The 18,719-nt window shown below is 33.8% G+C and overlaps 2 protein-coding genes across 4 annotated transcripts; both read right to left on the bottom strand.

Annotated features, from left to right (window-relative positions):
• Window positions 1–546: 546 nt before the first annotated feature.
• On the bottom strand, window positions 547–2,897 carry LOC123911651 (allene oxide cyclase, chloroplastic-like). 2 transcript variants are annotated; one of them, XM_045963117.1, is made up of 3 exons: window positions 2,826–2,897; window positions 1,590–1,875; window positions 547–1,254 (listed from the first exon to the last, which is right to left on the bottom strand). In XM_045963117.1, exons 2-3 carry the CDS (start codon window positions 1,834–1,836, stop codon window positions 731–733), a joined length of 771 nt encoding a protein of 256 aa, XP_045819073.1. In that variant the 5' UTR covers window positions 1,837–1,875; window positions 2,826–2,897; the 3' UTR covers window positions 547–730. The 2 variants fall into 2 exon arrangements, with proteins under 2 accessions (XP_045819073.1, XP_045819074.1); XM_045963118.1 differs by lacking the exon at window positions 2,826–2,897 and having other exon boundaries at window positions 1,590–1,880.
• A 1,947-nt stretch (window positions 2,898–4,844) lies between these two features.
• On the bottom strand, window positions 4,845–16,995 carry LOC123911649 (methionine aminopeptidase 1B, chloroplastic). Of its 2 annotated transcripts, none has more exons than XM_045963115.1 (11): window positions 16,813–16,995; window positions 16,635–16,716; window positions 15,120–15,357; window positions 14,529–14,690; window positions 14,408–14,449; window positions 13,973–14,044; window positions 13,691–13,770; window positions 11,014–11,111; window positions 10,566–10,613; window positions 9,933–10,082; window positions 4,845–5,190 (listed from the first exon to the last, which is right to left on the bottom strand). In XM_045963115.1, exons 1-10 carry the CDS (start codon window positions 16,952–16,954, stop codon window positions 9,937–9,939), a joined length of 1,110 nt encoding a protein of 369 aa, XP_045819071.1. In that variant the 5' UTR covers window positions 16,955–16,995; the 3' UTR covers window positions 4,845–5,190; window positions 9,933–9,936. The 2 variants fall into 2 exon arrangements, with proteins under 2 accessions (XP_045819071.1, XP_045819072.1); XM_045963116.1 differs by having other exon boundaries at window positions 4,845–5,178.
• Between the last annotated feature and the right edge of the window lie 1,724 nt (window positions 16,996–18,719).

Below are 18,719 nucleotides of genomic sequence, written 5' to 3'. Positions count from 1 at the left end.
CACGCGGTGACGTTGACTACAGATTTAATGTGTATGCTCCACCACGTTCCATTAATGGAATGGAGTGATATGATAATAATTTAATAACATTTGCATTTTTATTTCCTACGGTGGAAAGAGTGTAGTGTTTTAAACAAGTCCAAATATATGTGCAAGAATAATTTCACGAGGGCCACAAGGCCGATGGAAGTAGCGATAACAGAAAACCAAACCCGATAGACCCACCCGAACTCAAACTCAAGTTAATGGGCAAAACCCGAGTTGTTTGGGTTTGGATTTGGGTTCAGGTGAATGTTGTGTCTCGGTAGCTCGGATAATAGCTACTAAAGAAATTATTGAAAGGGTCGAGTTCAACTTCCGAACTCCCTAGTGTGTGAATCTAACCAATAAGCTACTAGACTAATAAAATCTTGTTTTAACTCGTAAAATTCAATTTAGATTAAACAAATATGCAGCCAGCCATCATTGATCCCGTAGATCGAAGATCCAACAACTCTACAACAGTTAGACCGTGTCAACCTCATTGTAGTCTGATCAGATCTAGAATAAGCTCAAAATAAGTGATGATAAAAATTGATTTTAAAATTCCAATTATAATTAACATAACCTAATACATGAACCACATCCACTTCTAAAAAACAGTACACAAAACAAGACTAAAATTGAATGACAGAACAAGAAACAACTATTACAATTTATTTTTAGTTCAAAAATTAAAAGCTCATTATGATTAGTTGGTGAAGTTTGGTAAACTGGCCTGAGGCTCAGTAGCCTTAGCAGCAGGAGAAGGTTCAACACTTGGTGATGGTTCAACAGGCTTTCCAAGTAAATCAGCTGGCAAATCAGCAATACCCTTCAAGTAAAAAGTGTAGAATAGCTTAAATGGGAACACAAGTTGTTGAAGTTTAACTTGGCCAGAAACACCTTCAAAGATTCCAGAACCACCTGTTACAGCTAGATATGTATCTTGGTATGTTAAATAAGGTCCTTGAACTGCTATATGACCATAATCACCAAAGTAGAAGCTGTAAATAGCTTCATATCTATCACCCTTTTTCTCAGGTACATGTTGGATCAGTATACATAAGCCTGAAGTTATTCCTAGCCTTTTCTCTAAGTTTCCTGAGTACAGTTTGTTGCTGAATGGTACTAAATCTCCAAGAGAGTTTGTTGATTTTTGACTTAGTCTAAGATATGCAGGACTTCCTCTATCACGTTCATTGATCTCATACACAAACAGTTCTTGAACTTTAGCTACAAAAATTAACAAATAAATCAATGAGTATTGCTAATTATTTTCAACTTCGCCATCTAGTCTAGCAAAAATTCACTTTTTAGGTTCATTCAATTCAATAACTAATGTATCCGATCTATATATTATAGATCAGATATATTAATTAATCAATGAACCTAAAAAAAAGAAGAAAGTTTTCTTTTATATATAAAATCGGAGGGAGTATATAGTTTAAAAAAGCTACTCAAAATGCATTGAAATACTATGAGAAAAGATGTGATTTTGAAAATGGGTTTTTAGTTTAGTGAAAAATCTAGAAAAGGGATCTGAGAGTGAGAAGCAAGGACATACATACCTGGCTTTGAAGTTTCTTGATGTTCCTTTTGCTTATTGAAGAAGAATGCAGTGGTTGTGGAGTTCTTTGAAGTTCTTGTGGATTTAGTAGATACTAGTTGGGTGGTTGAAGTGTTGAAATTTTTACTTGGGAAGGATAGAGAGAGCCTAGAAGAAACTAGTTGGTTTTGGGTTTGAAGAGGAGAGGTAGAACTTGAGTAGGAAAGTTTGGGGGAAGAAATCATTTTCAAAGAAGACATGGATGCCATGGAAGATGATGATGAATGAACTGGTAAAAGAATGGGTTCTTAGCGCTCGTTTGGTTCCACGTTTTATGGCTTCAAACGCGAGTTCCCAAACCGAAACGCGATTCCAACCCTTTTGTTTTATGTTTGGATGATTGCAAAATCAAATCTCTCAATCGTGATTCTAACCTCAAACGCGAGTCCACTTAAAGCTACAAATTTGAGCTTCTGCATCAGATCAAAATCAATTCCAGGATTTTTATTTCTAGTGTCTGATATAGTTACCTAATTACCCTTAAGCTCTTCATCAAATCTGCTCTTACAGAATCAGTTCTAACTCTTGAAGATGAAATAAAGAAAAGAGAGCAAAACGTACTAAATTAAACTTAAAACAAAAAAATGGATTGAAGATGTTTGATTTGCTTCTTGTTCTTCCGTTTAAGTGGAGTACGTTTCTTATTTGTTGTGAGTGAGAGAATAGCTTCCTCAAGGATAGAGACGACGACAAATAATAATGGGTTAAAGGATTTTTTTTTTTACTAAAGGATGGTTAAAGGATATAGGCCCAATCTTCTCTAACAAATACGGATTATGGGCTAATATATTTATTTGACAATAATTTTTTATAACAATAATTTTTTTTACGGTAAAAATTATACCTATTATTGTATTATAAATATAATCATAAACCCATTTTAGTAATTAGACACCTAAAAATAATTTTGATCAAATTAATTTACCTTCAACTCACTTTTAACTCAATTTAAATAATTATCTATAATATAAATGAATTATATAGTCTTAATAACAATTAAAACCCATTTTGGTCATTACACATCTAAAAGTAATTTTAATCCAAACTATCCAAACAACATAAATTGATAAGAATCACTTTTACATAAAATTATCCAAACATAAATAAATTTTACTCAACTCACTTTTAACCAAAATCAATTATGTCAAACTCAATTTTACCAAACTCAATTCTAACCACCACTAAACCAAACACACACTTAGAAGATTTTATAAATGAAAAAGTCATAAAATATGTGTTTTCCACATGTGTTACAATAATGTTTTGAATTTCGATAACATGTCTCTTAACGACACATGTTAGCTTTCTTCTAATATTTTTTCATAAATGTTGATCGTAGAATGTCTTAAAGTTGACTCTTTTTTTTTGTATTAACCGTCTAGTTTTTAGAAGAAGAGGTTCTGTAATTCATAGTTTGATCGTGAGGTAAATAGAGTCTAACCAAAAATTATTACTATCATGAATTGAATCTGTATTCTCCACCAACGTTTCGTCGGCCTATAATTCACTATTTTATCATTGAAACAGTAAGTCTTATCATTATTTTAAATGAAATGTGATGTGACATATTGAATTGTACGTTTCTATAAGTTTAACTCAGTTAATAGATACATTATATGCAGGGTCAGAGTTCGAATTTCAAACACCTCCACTTATCCACTTTTAAGGATACCAAATTAAATTTGTGCATCATGCCGCACGTTGGCCCAACAACCATAGCAAATGTGGGAAAACTCTTATGCTTTAGATCTGCTTCAAGAGTTAGTGGACGGTGTAGCTAGAAAATAAGGACATCTAGTGATTTCTTTACCCCACATGAGCACTACTTTTTCTCCACATTTTTTTTAATTTTCTTTCTTTCTTTCTCAGTTCCTTTCCTCTGTCCTCGTGTATCAAAATAAGTTGGAATCTAATCTACGTGCGTTGTTTCATTCTAGTTTAGTTAAAAATGGTGTAGTTGAGAATTGGAATCTAGCACATGAGGTTAGCTAGGCAATTTAAAATAAAATTATGACGAGACTTTAATTGTATAATTAATAAAACTTCATTGTTCTAATGGGCTGCTATCCTATATTTTAATTCTTTATATATGCATTGCAAATAATAATTCATACACGGCACTTATTCTATCTTGTTTGTCTTGTTGTAAATAAACAAACCAAATGTCAACATACTAAGTTGTCATTTCAATGGAACTAAAATAAGAGATACAACTTCCTATAAAACTGAATCCTACTTATTTGAAATGCAACCCCATGTAATATAAGCTACAAAAAATACTATCTGAAAATATTTACATTTTTTGTGCTGGGATTTTACTGGATATGGCAAGCTACAGTTCGATATATTGAATTATAAATATTATATAACTTTCATTATTTCAAATATTGCATATTCAAATACAAACAATGATCTAAGTATGGGATTCTCCTCAAAACAATTTAGGCATTTAATGAAATGTTATATTTTTTGGGGAGATTTTGAAACTAATTTATGTTGTTTAAAATGTCATTTATTCAAGATTATTTTGATTTATTTCTTTTTATTTTTAGCATGTGCAAAACTGTTTTTAACTTACTCTATCTCATCAACCGGAAATTTTAGTTGTGTTTTTATAAAGGACCTGAAATTTAACTTGTTAAAGCTCATTTAGCTCAACTTCATCAAGTATTAATGGTATATACTCCCTCCAACACTGAAAAATTTACCTCCGCCTTTATACCTTCACCTCTACATTTTAGCAAACTGACGATTTAACTCCCAAAGAGATCCGGTTCAGTTGAGAAAAAAAGAGAGAACAGTTATTCACATATACAAAACGGAACACTTTGTATGATTTTTTCAGTTTATAAATTTCTATCATAATACATGATAGAAGGATTCCAAAAAAAAATAAATGTAATTGTGCTTTTTTTTTGCGTTTTGTATATTAAGATTGGGCATAGATCTAAGTTGAGAGGTTGACCGCACGTTTAGATCTATGCGTTTAATCTTTAAAAAAAAAAATTTGACTATTCAAGTAGACTCACTTTTAATTTATTTTTTTTTTGTTTTCTTATCAAGTTGTTTAATGATTAGAATTTCACTTTTTAAGGTGAATAAACAGATGTACCGAGATTCGAAACTCTGTCGATACATATTACATACAACATTCATACCAATTAAGTTATGCTCACATGACAAAACAAACTCATTTTAAAAGTAAAAGGTATGACTATTCATAAAAATGAATTTGACTTTTCTAATATTGCATGTAAATATATAATAAATTTATTAACATGTACTCCAATGTTTTTCTAATCAATGGTTGACGTCTCTTACTTTACTATCTAACAGAAATTACTTGCTAAGAATCAAATCCTCGCAAAAGATAATCTACAATACAATACAACATTCTTTTACAGTTTTTTCTATTAACATTTTTGCTTTCTCAGCAAGGATCTCTGAATATGGCGTTTCCAGAGTTTTTCACTAGATGTGTAGCAATAACTTCGTATTAGCTGATAGAAATTGTACCGTTGAATCTATGCCCAAGAGAATCAGTTTCTTACCTGTGCATAATCCTCCAGAACGAAATTGAAGGCAGTGTTGAGATTGCAAACTGTATTGACAGTTGCAAAACAGTTGTACAAGTTGGTTTTGGCAGTTATGCCAACTGTATTAGTTTGTTAGGATCTGTTGCTTGCACCTTAAGTTTAGCATAGTTTGTTAGTTTACATTGCCTATAAATTGGCACTCAATGTTGTAACCAAAACAGTTGATTGGGTTGAATGAATGCAATAGAGCTTTTGATCTAACAAGTGGTATCAGAGCCTGGTTACAATCTTTTTCTTCTAGGGAGGGAAACACGTGTGTGTAGAAAGATTGTGTGTGTTGCATTCAGTTTCATCTTGTAGTTTCTTGAAGTTCTTGCAAAAAAAAAAAAACTTCAATGGCAGAAAACAAAGAATTTGGTTTTCCTATACCAAAATACGATGGTCACTATGATCATTGGTCCATGTTGATGAAGAATCTCTTGGAATCAAAGGAGTTTTGGGAAATCGTTGAAACTGGTGTGCCAGTTCTTGCAGCAGGTGCCACTGCAGAAGAACAAAGAATTGCTAAAGAAGCAAAATTGAAAGATCTCAAAGCCAAGAACTACTTGTTTCAATCGATTGATAGAACAATCATTGAAACAATTCTTGACAAATCCTCCTCTAAGGCTATCTGGGATTCCATGAAGCAGAAATTTGAAGGATCCACAAAAGTCAAGAGGGCTCAATTGCAAGCTTTGAGGGGTGAATTTGAAATCTTGCGTATGAAAGAAGATGAATCAGTGAATGATTACTTTGGGAGGACTCTCTCAATTGTAAACAAGATGAAGATTCAAGGTGAGGTCATGGAACAAAGAACTGTGGTTGAGAAAATTCTTAGGTCCATGACTAGCAAGTTCAACTATGTTGTCTGTGCCATTGAAGAAGCCAGCAATGTGGAGACATTGACAATTGATGAATTGCAAGGTTCTTTAATTGTGCATGAACAAAAGATGAAACCTGCCAAAGAAGAGGATCAAGCTTTGAAGGTTAACTATGCAGACAGAAATTCTGGAAGAGGTAGAGGAAGAGGTGCTAAGACAAGTCAAGGCAGAGGTAAAAGAATCAATAAAGAAAGTATAGAATGTTATAAATGTCATAAGCTTGGTCACTTCCAATATGAATGTCAATCTGGGGAGGGTGGATATGCAAATTATGCTGAATTTGATGACAGTGAAGAGGTCTTGTTAATGGCCTATGATGAAGATTCATCAAATTCAAATTCCAAATTGTGGTTTATTGACTCTGGATGCAGTAATCACATGAGTGGTGTGAAAGCATGGTTTCATGATCTTGATGACAGTTTTAGAGAAACTGTGAGGCTAGGAGACGATTCAAAGATGAATGTTATGGGAAGAGGGAATGTCAAACTGCAGTTAAATGGCATAGTTCAAGTCATCACTGGTGTGTATTACATACCAAAATTGAAGAACAATTTGTTGAGTCTAGGTCAATTACAAGAGAAGAATCTTGCTTTTGTGATCAGAGACAATTGGTGTAAAGTTTATCACCAAGACAAAGGAATGATTATGAGTTCACAGATGGCTTCAAACAAACTCTTTCCCATAATTGCTGAAGCAAAACTAGCATGTCTTCAAGCCAAGAGTGATGATGTAAGTCAGATATGGCACTGTAGATATGGACATCTAAATATCAAAGGAATTCAACACCTGCAGCAGAAGAATATGGTGATTGGATTACCAAGGATAGAAGATTCCAAACATGTGTGTGCTGATTGTCTGAAAGGAAAACAACATAGAGAAAGCATTCCTAAGTCAAGTAATTGGAAAGCTTCAAAGAGGTTAGAATTGATTCACTCTGACATTTGTGGACCTATAACTCCAGCCTCCAACAGTAACAAGAGATATGTGCTCACTTTTATTGATGATTTCAGCAGGAAAACTTGGGCTTACTATCTGGCCGACAAGTCTAGTGCATTTGAAAACTTTAAAAGGTTCAAATGTATGGTAGAAAAGGAGTCTGGTGAGATCATATGTTGTTTAAGAACTGATAGGGGTGGAGAATTCAATTCTGATGAATTCAAGGAATTCTGTGAATTACATGGTATCAAAAGACAACTTACAGCAGCTTATACTCCTCAACAAAATGGCATAGCAGAAAGGAAGAATAGGACTATAATGGAGATGGTTAGGTGTATGTTGGCAGGCAAAAATGTTCCTAAAGAATTCTGGCCAGAAGCTGTCAATTGGTCAATTCATTTGATTAATAGAAGCCCTACTGCAGCAGTTGAAAACATGACACCAGAAGAGGTATGGAGTTCTATCAAACCCTCAGTAAAATACTTCAAAATATTTGGATGTATTGCATATGTTCATGTGCCTGAGGCTCAGAGAAAAAAGCTGGATGACAAGAGTATAAAATGTGTATTCTTTGGCATGAGTGAAGAGTCTAAAGCTTACAGACTATACAATCCCACTACCAAGAAGATAATCATCAGCAGAGATGTTAAATTTGATGAAAAAGCAAAATGGAAATGGGATAGTACACAAACCTCACAAAGACTTGTTGAAATTAGTGATGAAGAAGCAGAGAATGTCAATGCAGGAATTGAAAATGCTGCAAACAGTGATGCTGCAGACACTGATGAAGATGTGCACAGTCAAGTCAGCACTCCTCCAAATTCACCAGATACTCACTCTCCAGTCATAGATCACATTGGAACTTCTACTTCAAACTTGAATAATCAAGGGAGAAATAGAAGACCACCACCATGGCATGCTGATTATGATACTACTATGACAGAAGAAGAAACTGGAGAAGAAGACTCTATGAATTTGATGACTGTTACTCCTTGTCTGAGCAATGATCCTGCTACTTATGAAGAGGCTGTGAAGAGTTCAACATGGAAAGCTGCTATGGACAAAGAAATTGAAGCAATTGAAAGAAATGGTACTTGGAAACTTACTGATCTTCCCAGAAGTGCTAAAGTAATTGGTGTCAAGTGGATCTACAAGACTAAACTCAATGAGAGAGGAGAAATAGAAAAGTACAAGGCAAGATTAGTAGCAAAAGGATATGCACAGAGATATGGTACTGATTACAAAGAAGTATTTGCACCAGTAGCTAGGTGGGATACAATTAGAAGCTTATTGGCCATTGCTGCTTCAAGAGGCTGGGATGTATTTCAACTAGATGTGAAGAGTGCATTTCTTCATGGTGAGTTGAAAGAAACTGTGTATGTTGAACAACCAGCAGGATATGTGAAAGCAGGGAGGGAAAAGCAAGTTTACAAACTTCACAAAGCTCTATATGGATTGAAACAGGCACCTAGGGCTTGGTATTCAAAAATTGAAGCTTACTTCATCAAGGAAGGATTTGTAAAGAGTTCTCATGAACACACTCTCTTTGTGAAGGAACATGGTAATGTCTGGTTGATTATAAGTCTATATGTGGATGATCTTATTTTCACAGGAAATGATAACAATGCACTCAGTCAATTCAAAGAGTCCATGATGACTACATTTGATATGACTGACTTGGGCAAAATGAGACATTTTCTAGGCATTGAAGTAATACAAGATGATCAAGGAATATTCATAGGTCAGCAGAGATATGCTAAAGAGATCTTAGAAAAGTTCAACATGGACAAAAGCAATGCTGTGTGCAGTCCTGTTGTAACTGGAACTAAACTCTCTAAGCATGATGAAGGAGAAGAGGTGAATCCTACTCAGTTCAAGCAGATAGTAGGAAGTTTGATGTACTTGACTGCTACTAGGCCAGACATTATGTTTGCAGTCAACTTGATTGCAAGATTCATGGAACATCCTGTGGAGTCTCACATGGTGGTTGCCAAAAGAATTTTGAGATACATCAGAGGCACACTTGAACTGGGAATCAGATACAAAAAGGAAAAGCAAGAAGCTAAATTGCTTGCTTACACTGACAGTGACTATGGTGGTGACACTGAAGATAGGAAAAGCACCTCTGGATATGTGTTCAAAATAGGTTCTGGTGCTGTGTCTTGGTCCTCTAAGAAACAGCCAGTGGTGACTCTCTCCACCACTGAAGCTGAGTTCATTGCAGCTGCACATTGTGTGTGCCAAGGAATCTGGTTACAAAGGATACTAGTGAACATGGGATTTGAATTGAAGAAATGCTTGACTGTGCATTGTGACAACAGCTCAACTATCAAATTGAGCAAGAATCCTGTGTTACATGGTAGGAGTAAGCACATAGACATAAGGTTTCATTTCTTAAGAAATCTATGTTGTGATGGTAAAGTTGAATTAGTACATTGTGCTTCTCAAGATCAAGTTGCAGACATAATGACCAAAGCGTTGAAGTTGGAAGCATTTGAAAAACTCAGAAGCATGCTTGGAGTGCAGATGAATCCTCTCTCTCAAAGTTGAATCATAGTTTTGTTGTAAACTTAGTTGGTTAGAACAACTAGTTTAAGGGAGGGAATGTTGAGATTGCAAACTGTATTGACAGTTGCAAAACAGTTGTACAAGTTGGTTTTGGCAGTTATGCCAACTGTATTAGTTTGTTAGGATCTGTTGCTTGCACCTTAAGTTTAGCATAGTTTGTTAGTTTACATTGCCTATAAATTGGCACTCAATGTTGTAACCAAAACAGTTGATTGGGTTGAATGAATGCAATAGAGCTTTTGATCTAACAGGCAGACATTTAACAACTTAGATACAGAGTTAAAAACACTACTTGGATTTGATATGATCATGAAAATGGTTTTAAAGAAAAATAAATAAAATTACCACATCAACATGTAGTTAAAATTTCAACTCCCGTCTTAGTTATCAAAAGGGTATGCTCAAACTGTGCTGCCGGACTGCCATCGGTTGTAACTGCTGTCCAATTGTCTGGCCATTCAATGCAATCAGTGCTTCCCATCGTAAGAATAGGTTCTGCAGTTTAATAAAAAGTTTACAGGATCATCATTCAATTTCAGGACTAAATCACCAGCCTGACCAATAGAAAAGAGAGCAATCGACCAGCATGAACTAGCGATATCCTAAATGACTAAAAAGCTAATTTAAATGTGCCTACTCATAGACTAATTACAAAAATCAGTTTATTTTTGTGATATCTAACGTTTCTTTCAAGCCAAAGGGACCATGAAACACGAACACTCCTCAGATTAGCCATGTCCCGTGTCGGACACGTGTCGGTACCGACACTTATGATTACACTTAATTATGTCATTTTCTCAAATTATTATCGGTGTCGACGTGTCAGTGTCCGTGTCGTGTCCGGTGTCCATGTCTGTGTCCGTGCTTCATTATGGGCAGCCTCATCACTCACACCACAAATGAAGTAGTGCGGCAAATAAATGGTAGCATTAGCAATGATCAACTAGAATATTTGGCACAAATCTACAATCCACTTACCAATTGTAAATGTTTGACCTTCAACCATGCAACCTCCTTCATCATTGCCTATCAAGCAATCATGAAAAGTTAGATCTATTAGGAAAAAATATTATTGAGCTGTGCTACTTAGGATGAGATAAATTGCATGGATTAGGGAAAAAAGTATAGAAATCATATCATGACTTCAGAAATAAAAAATTAAGAATTGTTTGTTAGTTACAAATTTCCTTTCATACCAATGAGCATTATGCATATTATTATTACACGAGTACATACCGTTACCAGATACAAGGCTACTCTAGTTACTGGTAAATAACACAAATAATCCAGTTAGGTAGTCATTTTAACATCTAATCATAGGAAAACCAAGCTATGTGCAGTCTAAAGGTTTGATATTTTAAAAACCATCTTAATTAACATAGAAATACGAATATGATGAAATTATACAAGATGATAGGTCACTCACGATGATGAAAAATTAATGGCTCAGAATGAAACACTGTTCCAACACCGTGCCCAACAAAGCGTTCCACTACGCTGTATCCATATTTTTCGGCATGCTCGCTGAGATAATGTTACAAAAGAAAAACATTAAACAGAGTATATGTTATGATATATGATACTATACTTAACTACTCTGTTTAGATCGCATCATCAATTAATACAAACAATTATTATACAATCAACCAGTAAAAAGAAAGATGCATAGGCAATCACTATAACTCAACGAAAGTACAAAATTACAAAATCGTAGGAAGAAAATTTGTGCCCTGACCATAATAAAAAATATATATAGCTAGATTGAACAATGACTGCTCAAGACAGGTACATAGGCTTAGTGTTTATTTAAGATGGATGCATATTAGCTTCAAATGGCAATGGGGCAGACTGGGGGAGGGTTTAGCCTCCCTGATTCCTCGTAAAACAACTCACCCTACCCTCGATCCCCACAAACAAAATTGATAATTCATATTTATCATAATCAATATAATAAAAATCTTGGTATAAGCTCATGGCTAAGGCGCCCACCATACACATAAACCCTGAAGCCACCGCCTATAATCCTAAACTCAAATTTGCCTTCCATGGTTCCATCTTTTTCATAACTATTACAAATAATATAAACAGAGTAGTTAAGTATAGTATCATATATCATAACATATAAATAGAGAAAATAGGGTAATTTTTTTTTTTTGACAAACAAAATAGGGTAATGTTGGTCATTGTATTTATTGTGATTCAGTGTTTATATAAATAAATAAATAGAGCTCCACTATGTAATATACACTAGAAGAGTTTCTGGAAAAAGAGAATTCAGGATGAAAATAAACAGGTGGAATTACGTAAAACTGAATTCACAACAATCTCTAACTTGTGGTTTAATGAGGGCATAGAACCCTAGAATACAAGATGTCAAGATACTGACATGCAACAGAAGTCGTTACACCATTAAGATAGGGTACACAAAACAAGGTGGCTGAGTCATGTAAACTTCCTTTGTTCCTCATTAAGATAGCCTTAAAGGAAGATATTATTCACATCTATTTAATAACTATACTACTGAAATGTGAGGTATAGAATAAAAGATGTAAACTGTTACCATTTTAAAAACAGGGAAAAGGTGTCTGAATAATCGCAGCCATGAAATTGATGAAAGCTATGCTACTATGTTACTATGCAATGTAAGTATTCTTAATTTGAGTTTTTTATCACTACTACATGCTATGCTACTATGTTTGCCTTTTGTTAACAAACATGCTTTGTTTGGATCGGATCCTACAGTTTTCTAAAACATATTCATAACATAAATTGCATGTTATGACGACCCTTAATCGAATGAGAATAGAAAACCTACATGGTTTTAAATTCAATACAATAGGATGTCCCTGATGGAAAATATTATATTTGAACCTATACGGTTCGATAAAATGGGAGGATGATGGTAGTGTGCCACAATGAGATCTTAACTTTGATAAATTGAATTGACGGTAAAAAATAGATGGATTGTATTCTTTTTTCGATGACGCTAACAGAAAATGTGATGTTTGAACCTATTCAGTTCTAAATTTGAAAAATGAAAGGATGACAGTATTTTTCCCGAATAAGATTGGATATGAAATTTGATATTTTGAGTAAGTTACAAATTGAATTGACGGTATCGGTGGTTGGAATGCTGGCTTTTTTATTAGTCAGTCTTTAAATATGCAGCTCACTCAAGGTATGCTACTATGCAATGTAAGTATTCTTAATTTGAGTCTTTTATCACTACTACATGCTATGCTACTATGTTTGTCTTTTGTAGACCCATCATTATTTTCTTTTGCTCAAAAAACTCATTTGCATCCAATTGCAGACTAGTTCCAGCTAAGGGAACTAGAGTCTATGTATTGTAAGTAATTAAGGCATCAAATTCATACTGCGTAGCTGCCTTCCATTGGGAATTGGTAAGAGCTTGTGTTGTGTGTAACTGCATTTGGATAAAGGGTGGCGGTGGACAGTAACAAGATAGGACAAAGATGAGGCTTGACAATACCTGATTTTAATTTAGTTTGCAATGGATGAACATACTTTAAAATAGAGATGGCAATCAAAAGTGTAAGATCGGGAGGAGGTTGAAAGTTCACAACTCAAGGATCATACCATGGATCGTAAAATCCTACTAATAAGAAAAAAATATACGTAAAAAAATATACGTAAGGATCATTAAACTAAGTTCATAATCATTTATACAAGACCGGTAGATTTTGCGGTAAGGATAGTAGATAAGATGGATGGAGGGTATCAAATCACTAGAGATATAGGAAGACCTTTAAAAACTATAAGAGAAACTATTGAGAAAGATCTAGATATTAATTTTTTTGGAAAGGAGATCTAGATCTAGATATTAATAAGTTGGATAGAGCTATTTTTGGAAAGGACTAAAACCAAATCTCACTCATATTTCAGACACCAAAAACGTTATTTACCCAAAATTTGAATACACTAAAAATGACCGTGCGGAATAATAAAGACTGCTCCTAAATGCTAATAGAGGATGAGCATCTAAATCTTCCCTTCCATTTTATTGTTGGAAGAATAGCTTGTTACAAATTAAAGGAAGCCAAATTTCACATGCAATGTAGTATTGATGCTTGAGAATATACCTGATTTTCTTTCCAATTTTCTTAAAAGGAGCACCATCCTTGCAAACGGCTATTCCTTTCTCCAAGCACTCTTCACTTACCTACCAACAGATAAACAATTTGCCCATGACGAATGAATGAACCAAATAATTACACTAAAGGTATGGCTTAATGAGTAATTAAATTTCATGCATGAGGAATGGCACTACATAGAGAAAGTACAACCAGTACTACTACAATTAAAACTATAAAATTGAAACAAAGTTTATCTTTCTTCACATGTATCAGCTGACAATTGTTTACCTTAACAAGGTGTTTCATTGCATCACTGACTTCCCCACATAAATATGTCCTTGATGTGTCTCCATGATATCCCTAATAAAGAAAATATAGAAATAGAAGCGGATATGATTACTTGATCCTCAACACTATACCACGACCACTAAATATCATAAAGACCAGAATATTCATGATACAGAGGTGACAACTAACTAACTGCTTGAGTAACTAAATGACAGGAGACCACTCAATAAGGTGCACACATGAGGATGAATTTCAGGTGTAGAAATTTGGTTGAGATCATGAAATTTGGTTGTATATATATATAATAGTAAATCCCTCGTGAATAATCAGCTGAAAATATTGAGATTTAACCAAAATATTGTTGTAATTTTTGTAGCAAACATCTAGGCTGGAAAAAATGTTGGGTCAATTTCAATTAAGAATTGAGAAGCATACATTCAGGTAGACTGTCACATCAATGTTGATAATATCACCATTCTGCAAAAGAGATAATTGTCATCAATTATGAGTTATATATACACAAGTATAAAAAATTTGAAAAAAAAAATAGTAAAACCTGTAACTGCCGTGAATCAGGTATCCCATGGCACATACACTCATTAACTGATGTGCATACACTTTTAGGAAATCCACCATATCCAAGGGGTGAGGGATAAGCACCAGCATCAATTATCATTTGGTGCACTGCTTTATCAATTTCATTAGTTGTCACAGAAGGCTGATGATATAAACAAAGATCAAGTCAGACAAGAAATTGGCGTGAAGTTAGTTTGTCAATTGGATATCAAATAATAAATAATCAAGTTTATGGACATAAAACTCCAAATATTATCAGATTTATGTTTTTTACCATTCACAGTCAAAAAATGCTCCTACATTACCAACTTTGTTTGCGCTGTTTGTGGTCTATACAAAGAAATTAATGCTCTTACTATTAGTAGTAGTCTTGAACTAGAAGTAATAGTATTTAACTTATTATTAGTATAAATAGGAGCATTAGATTATGGTATTGTATTATACATTATATCAACCAAAATATCACATCATAAGAGTCTTTTTATCTTTTCTTGCTTCTCTCTAGTACACTCTACCTAAACCCAATATTCCCCTATCACATAGCAAATATGCTAGAAGGAGGAAATCTTACCCTAACCAAAGTTCCTGCAAAGTTTAAGACACGTGCTGCAAGCTCACCTGCAGCCCTCATTTTAGCTATACCTTCAGAATCATGAATTTGATATTCACTTGTAATCTCTGGAAGTATATCTGAGCCTACATAAGGAGGCTTTAGTATATCATCGGGGACAGGTAGACGTGGCGATACTTTTCCACGCCTTAATGGACGATATTTTCTGTCCTTCTTCACAACCTGAAGGTCACGTTCTCTTCATATAAGCAAACATTGAGTAAGAATCTTAACCAAATTCGAATCCATGTTTTCTACTTCTAAATAAAAAATAAGCATTTATTTAGTTCATTAGGAACTTGATTTCAGTAGACCAGCTTTCAAAAAGATTTCCATTCGTGATAGAATGGAACCAATCTCTAGTAAAAGTCAAACAACACAAGGAAGAACACAAGTAAGCCTTAAATTTAGTCTCTAAACTATAACTATTTAACGATATCCTCCAAAACCTGATCACTATCTTACATTGAAAGCTAAATATTTAACGAGTAAGCCTTAAATTTGGTCCTTAAACTATCACTATTTCTCCTATTTGATATTTGAACTATAATAATATAATAAATAGCCCATAAACTATTATCAATCCATAAATTTGGTCCTTAAAATTTGCTTTTTTTTTACTGCATAAACAGAGTTGCATTGAGTATGATAAATAAATAAATACTATATACAACAAGTAAAAAATGATAAAACAAAAATCAATAAATACAATATTTAGCTAAGTTGGAAGGGACATTGCATTATATATGTAGGGGGGCGGGGTCAAACCCCGGTCATCCCACTTATCCACCTTAAAGGGTGGAATTTCTAGTCATTACTCATTAGGCCACCTAACCAAAAAACAAAAAAGAAAGAAAAAAAAAAGAAACCCAGCATGGGAAAAACGCACTCTCTTCTTTTTCTTAGGCTGGACTATGCCATCTAGCTCCAAAGTTGAATAGTTCAAACACCAAATATGATAGTGATAATTCTATGAAGCTCGTACTCAGACACGGACATAGACACCGGACACGACATAGACAGTTGACACCGATAATAATTTGAGAAAATGACTTAATTCAATGTAATAAGGGTCCGTTTGGTCTGGCTTTTTTTCCTCTTATTTAGAGCTTATGCAAACAACTTATGCAATTTTTATATATTATTATAAGTTTGTCAAGGTAGTTTATGATAAAATAGCTTATAAAATTACAATTTTCACTAGTGTGAACTTATAAAATAACATAAAACTTAATTTATATTGCATAAGCTATTTGCATAAGCTCAAAAAAAAAGCTAGGCCAAAGGGACCCTAAGTGTCGGTGTCGTGTATGTTTGTCCGACACTGCCAAACTAGAACATGCCTAATCTAAGGAGTGTTTGTGCTCCATATAGTTTAGTACCAAATTTATGGTTTACTCATATTTAAAACTTAATCCACTGACAAGAATAGTATAAAACAACAGAATAACTCCAACGCAGTAGGTTATTACATACCTCCTGATTTTCATGGCTTCCTCCAACCTTGACATTTTTGCAGCAAAAACCACAAATTGTTTTCTGGAAATTGATTGGTTTCCTGTAATAATTAACGTAGAAAATCATCACATAAACCATCGTTATACTTCAAAAATTAAAGATGAATAATTAACATAGAAAACCACAATTGACGAACCGGGAAACGTAGTAGAAAGTGAGAAGCTAAGAGGAGAACCCATAAAAGAAGGAGAATTTGAAGAAGAAAGTGATGCTTCGCCATTAAAGAAAGTAGAGAGTTTCGGAAATTCAGTGTGTCCCAGCATAGCAGTGAGCGCCATTTTTCAGCACAGAGACAGTGAAACGGATAAAGATTTCAAAGGGGTTTTTTTAAGATTTAATAGATGTATTGGGCCAATGGGCTGCTTAGTTTTTTTCTCAGAAAATCTTGGAAACAATTCTTTTCCCACCCCCAACTGATGGGTTTCATATACTATAGGAACTACTTAATATATATACTTATATAGTTTAGAGATTAAGTAACTCACTTGGGTTGGTGCATTGGTATTGACTTGGGACCTGGGAGTGTGCTCCTCTTGAGGTTTGAGGTTCGATTCTCTCTGGTGTTAATTTGGGTGGACTAATTTAGCTTCTTCAAAAAAAGTTTAGAGATTAAGTTCGAAACAGTGGTAGTTTAGAGACAAAAGTTCACTTTTCCTTTTAGACTACGTGCTCTATCGAAGTGTAGAGGGGGAGTGAATAGATTATTGCAACTTTTTATTTGCAAGCATGGTTTTACAAAATTGTTTAACATCAAGTGGTTCCAACCTTTGCTTATCAAAAACAAAAAACAAAAAAAGTGGTTCCAACTTTCTTCTGATCGCAGTTGTGGAAGATCGAATTGTGGTTCTTCATATCAAGTTCACCGCCGACAATTGATAAAACTTAGCTAACAAGCACTTAAATTTCTAATTGAAGATTAATTCAATTAGGGTTTTAATCACTTTATTGAGAATTTTGACACTGTAAGCCTCGTAACCTATTTAGACTCTTTTTGCAAATATTCTGAATTTATTTAAAATTGTTTTTGCAGTATTAGGGACTTAAAAATCATTTTCAAATGTAATAATATGAAAGATGATAGCTATCATACCACAAATGTGTAGACTCGAGACATCATATTATACACTTGCATGTAACGTTGTACCATATAAAATATAACAAATATTAGTTTGGATAAAAAAGTTTTAGGATCTTGTCATTAAGCTACTTCATAAAAAAAAAATTGGATAAATTCACACAAACACATGGAATCACTCCCACGACGTCATAAAATGACTCAACATACAACGGTACTAAAATATAATATAAAGTAAGTACTTGGCATATGACCTATCAAACATATTTACAACTTAACAAAGTTATAATAGAGACATTCATGAATTATAAAATAACATAATCCACCACATATATTTGAATCAATCGACTAAGACAATTTTAACAAACTCTCGATTATTATAAGTATAAAGATCAAGATTTGAAATTTATTTTAAAACATTAAAATGTGTAAAATAGGAAAGAGAATATATAAGGAATAATAATATTTATAGGAAACAAGGAATAGAAAAAGAATATGTGTAGTGTAGCCTAATAAAAAGTTTATTCCAATATTGTCAAATAACTGATTATCCCAAAAGCTTAAGCTGTCAGGATAGAGCCATATCGATGATTTTATATTATTTCTAACACGCCCCCTCATGCAAGAGTCCACTTGGGCTTGAAGCGTGGATAATACATAGGCTCATCTACTATATGCTTAAATTCCACTTTTTAATTAGAAAGTGAGGGGAGCGGGGATCGAACTCTAGACCACTTAGTCATAGAGACTCTGATACCATGTCAAATAACCGATTATCCCAAAAGCTTAAGCTGTCAGGATAGAACCATATCGATGGTTTTATATTATTTCTAACGTGACTAATTTACTTACGTTCTCTCAACATTTATTCTTTTGGATTTATCCAAAAAAAAAATATTTTTGGAGATTGGACAAAAAGGCAAGGACATAAAATGATAACCTAATAATAGTTGAGATAATTACAATTT

This window comes from Trifolium pratense, linkage group LG2 (genome assembly GCF_020283565.1).
Source record: "Trifolium pratense cultivar HEN17-A07 linkage group LG2, ARS_RC_1.1, whole genome shotgun sequence".
Lineage (NCBI taxonomy): Eukaryota > Viridiplantae > Streptophyta > Magnoliopsida > Fabales > Fabaceae > Trifolium > Trifolium pratense.
The sequence above is the reverse complement of the archived record's forward strand: the minus strand, read 5'-3'. Positions and strand labels throughout refer to the sequence as shown.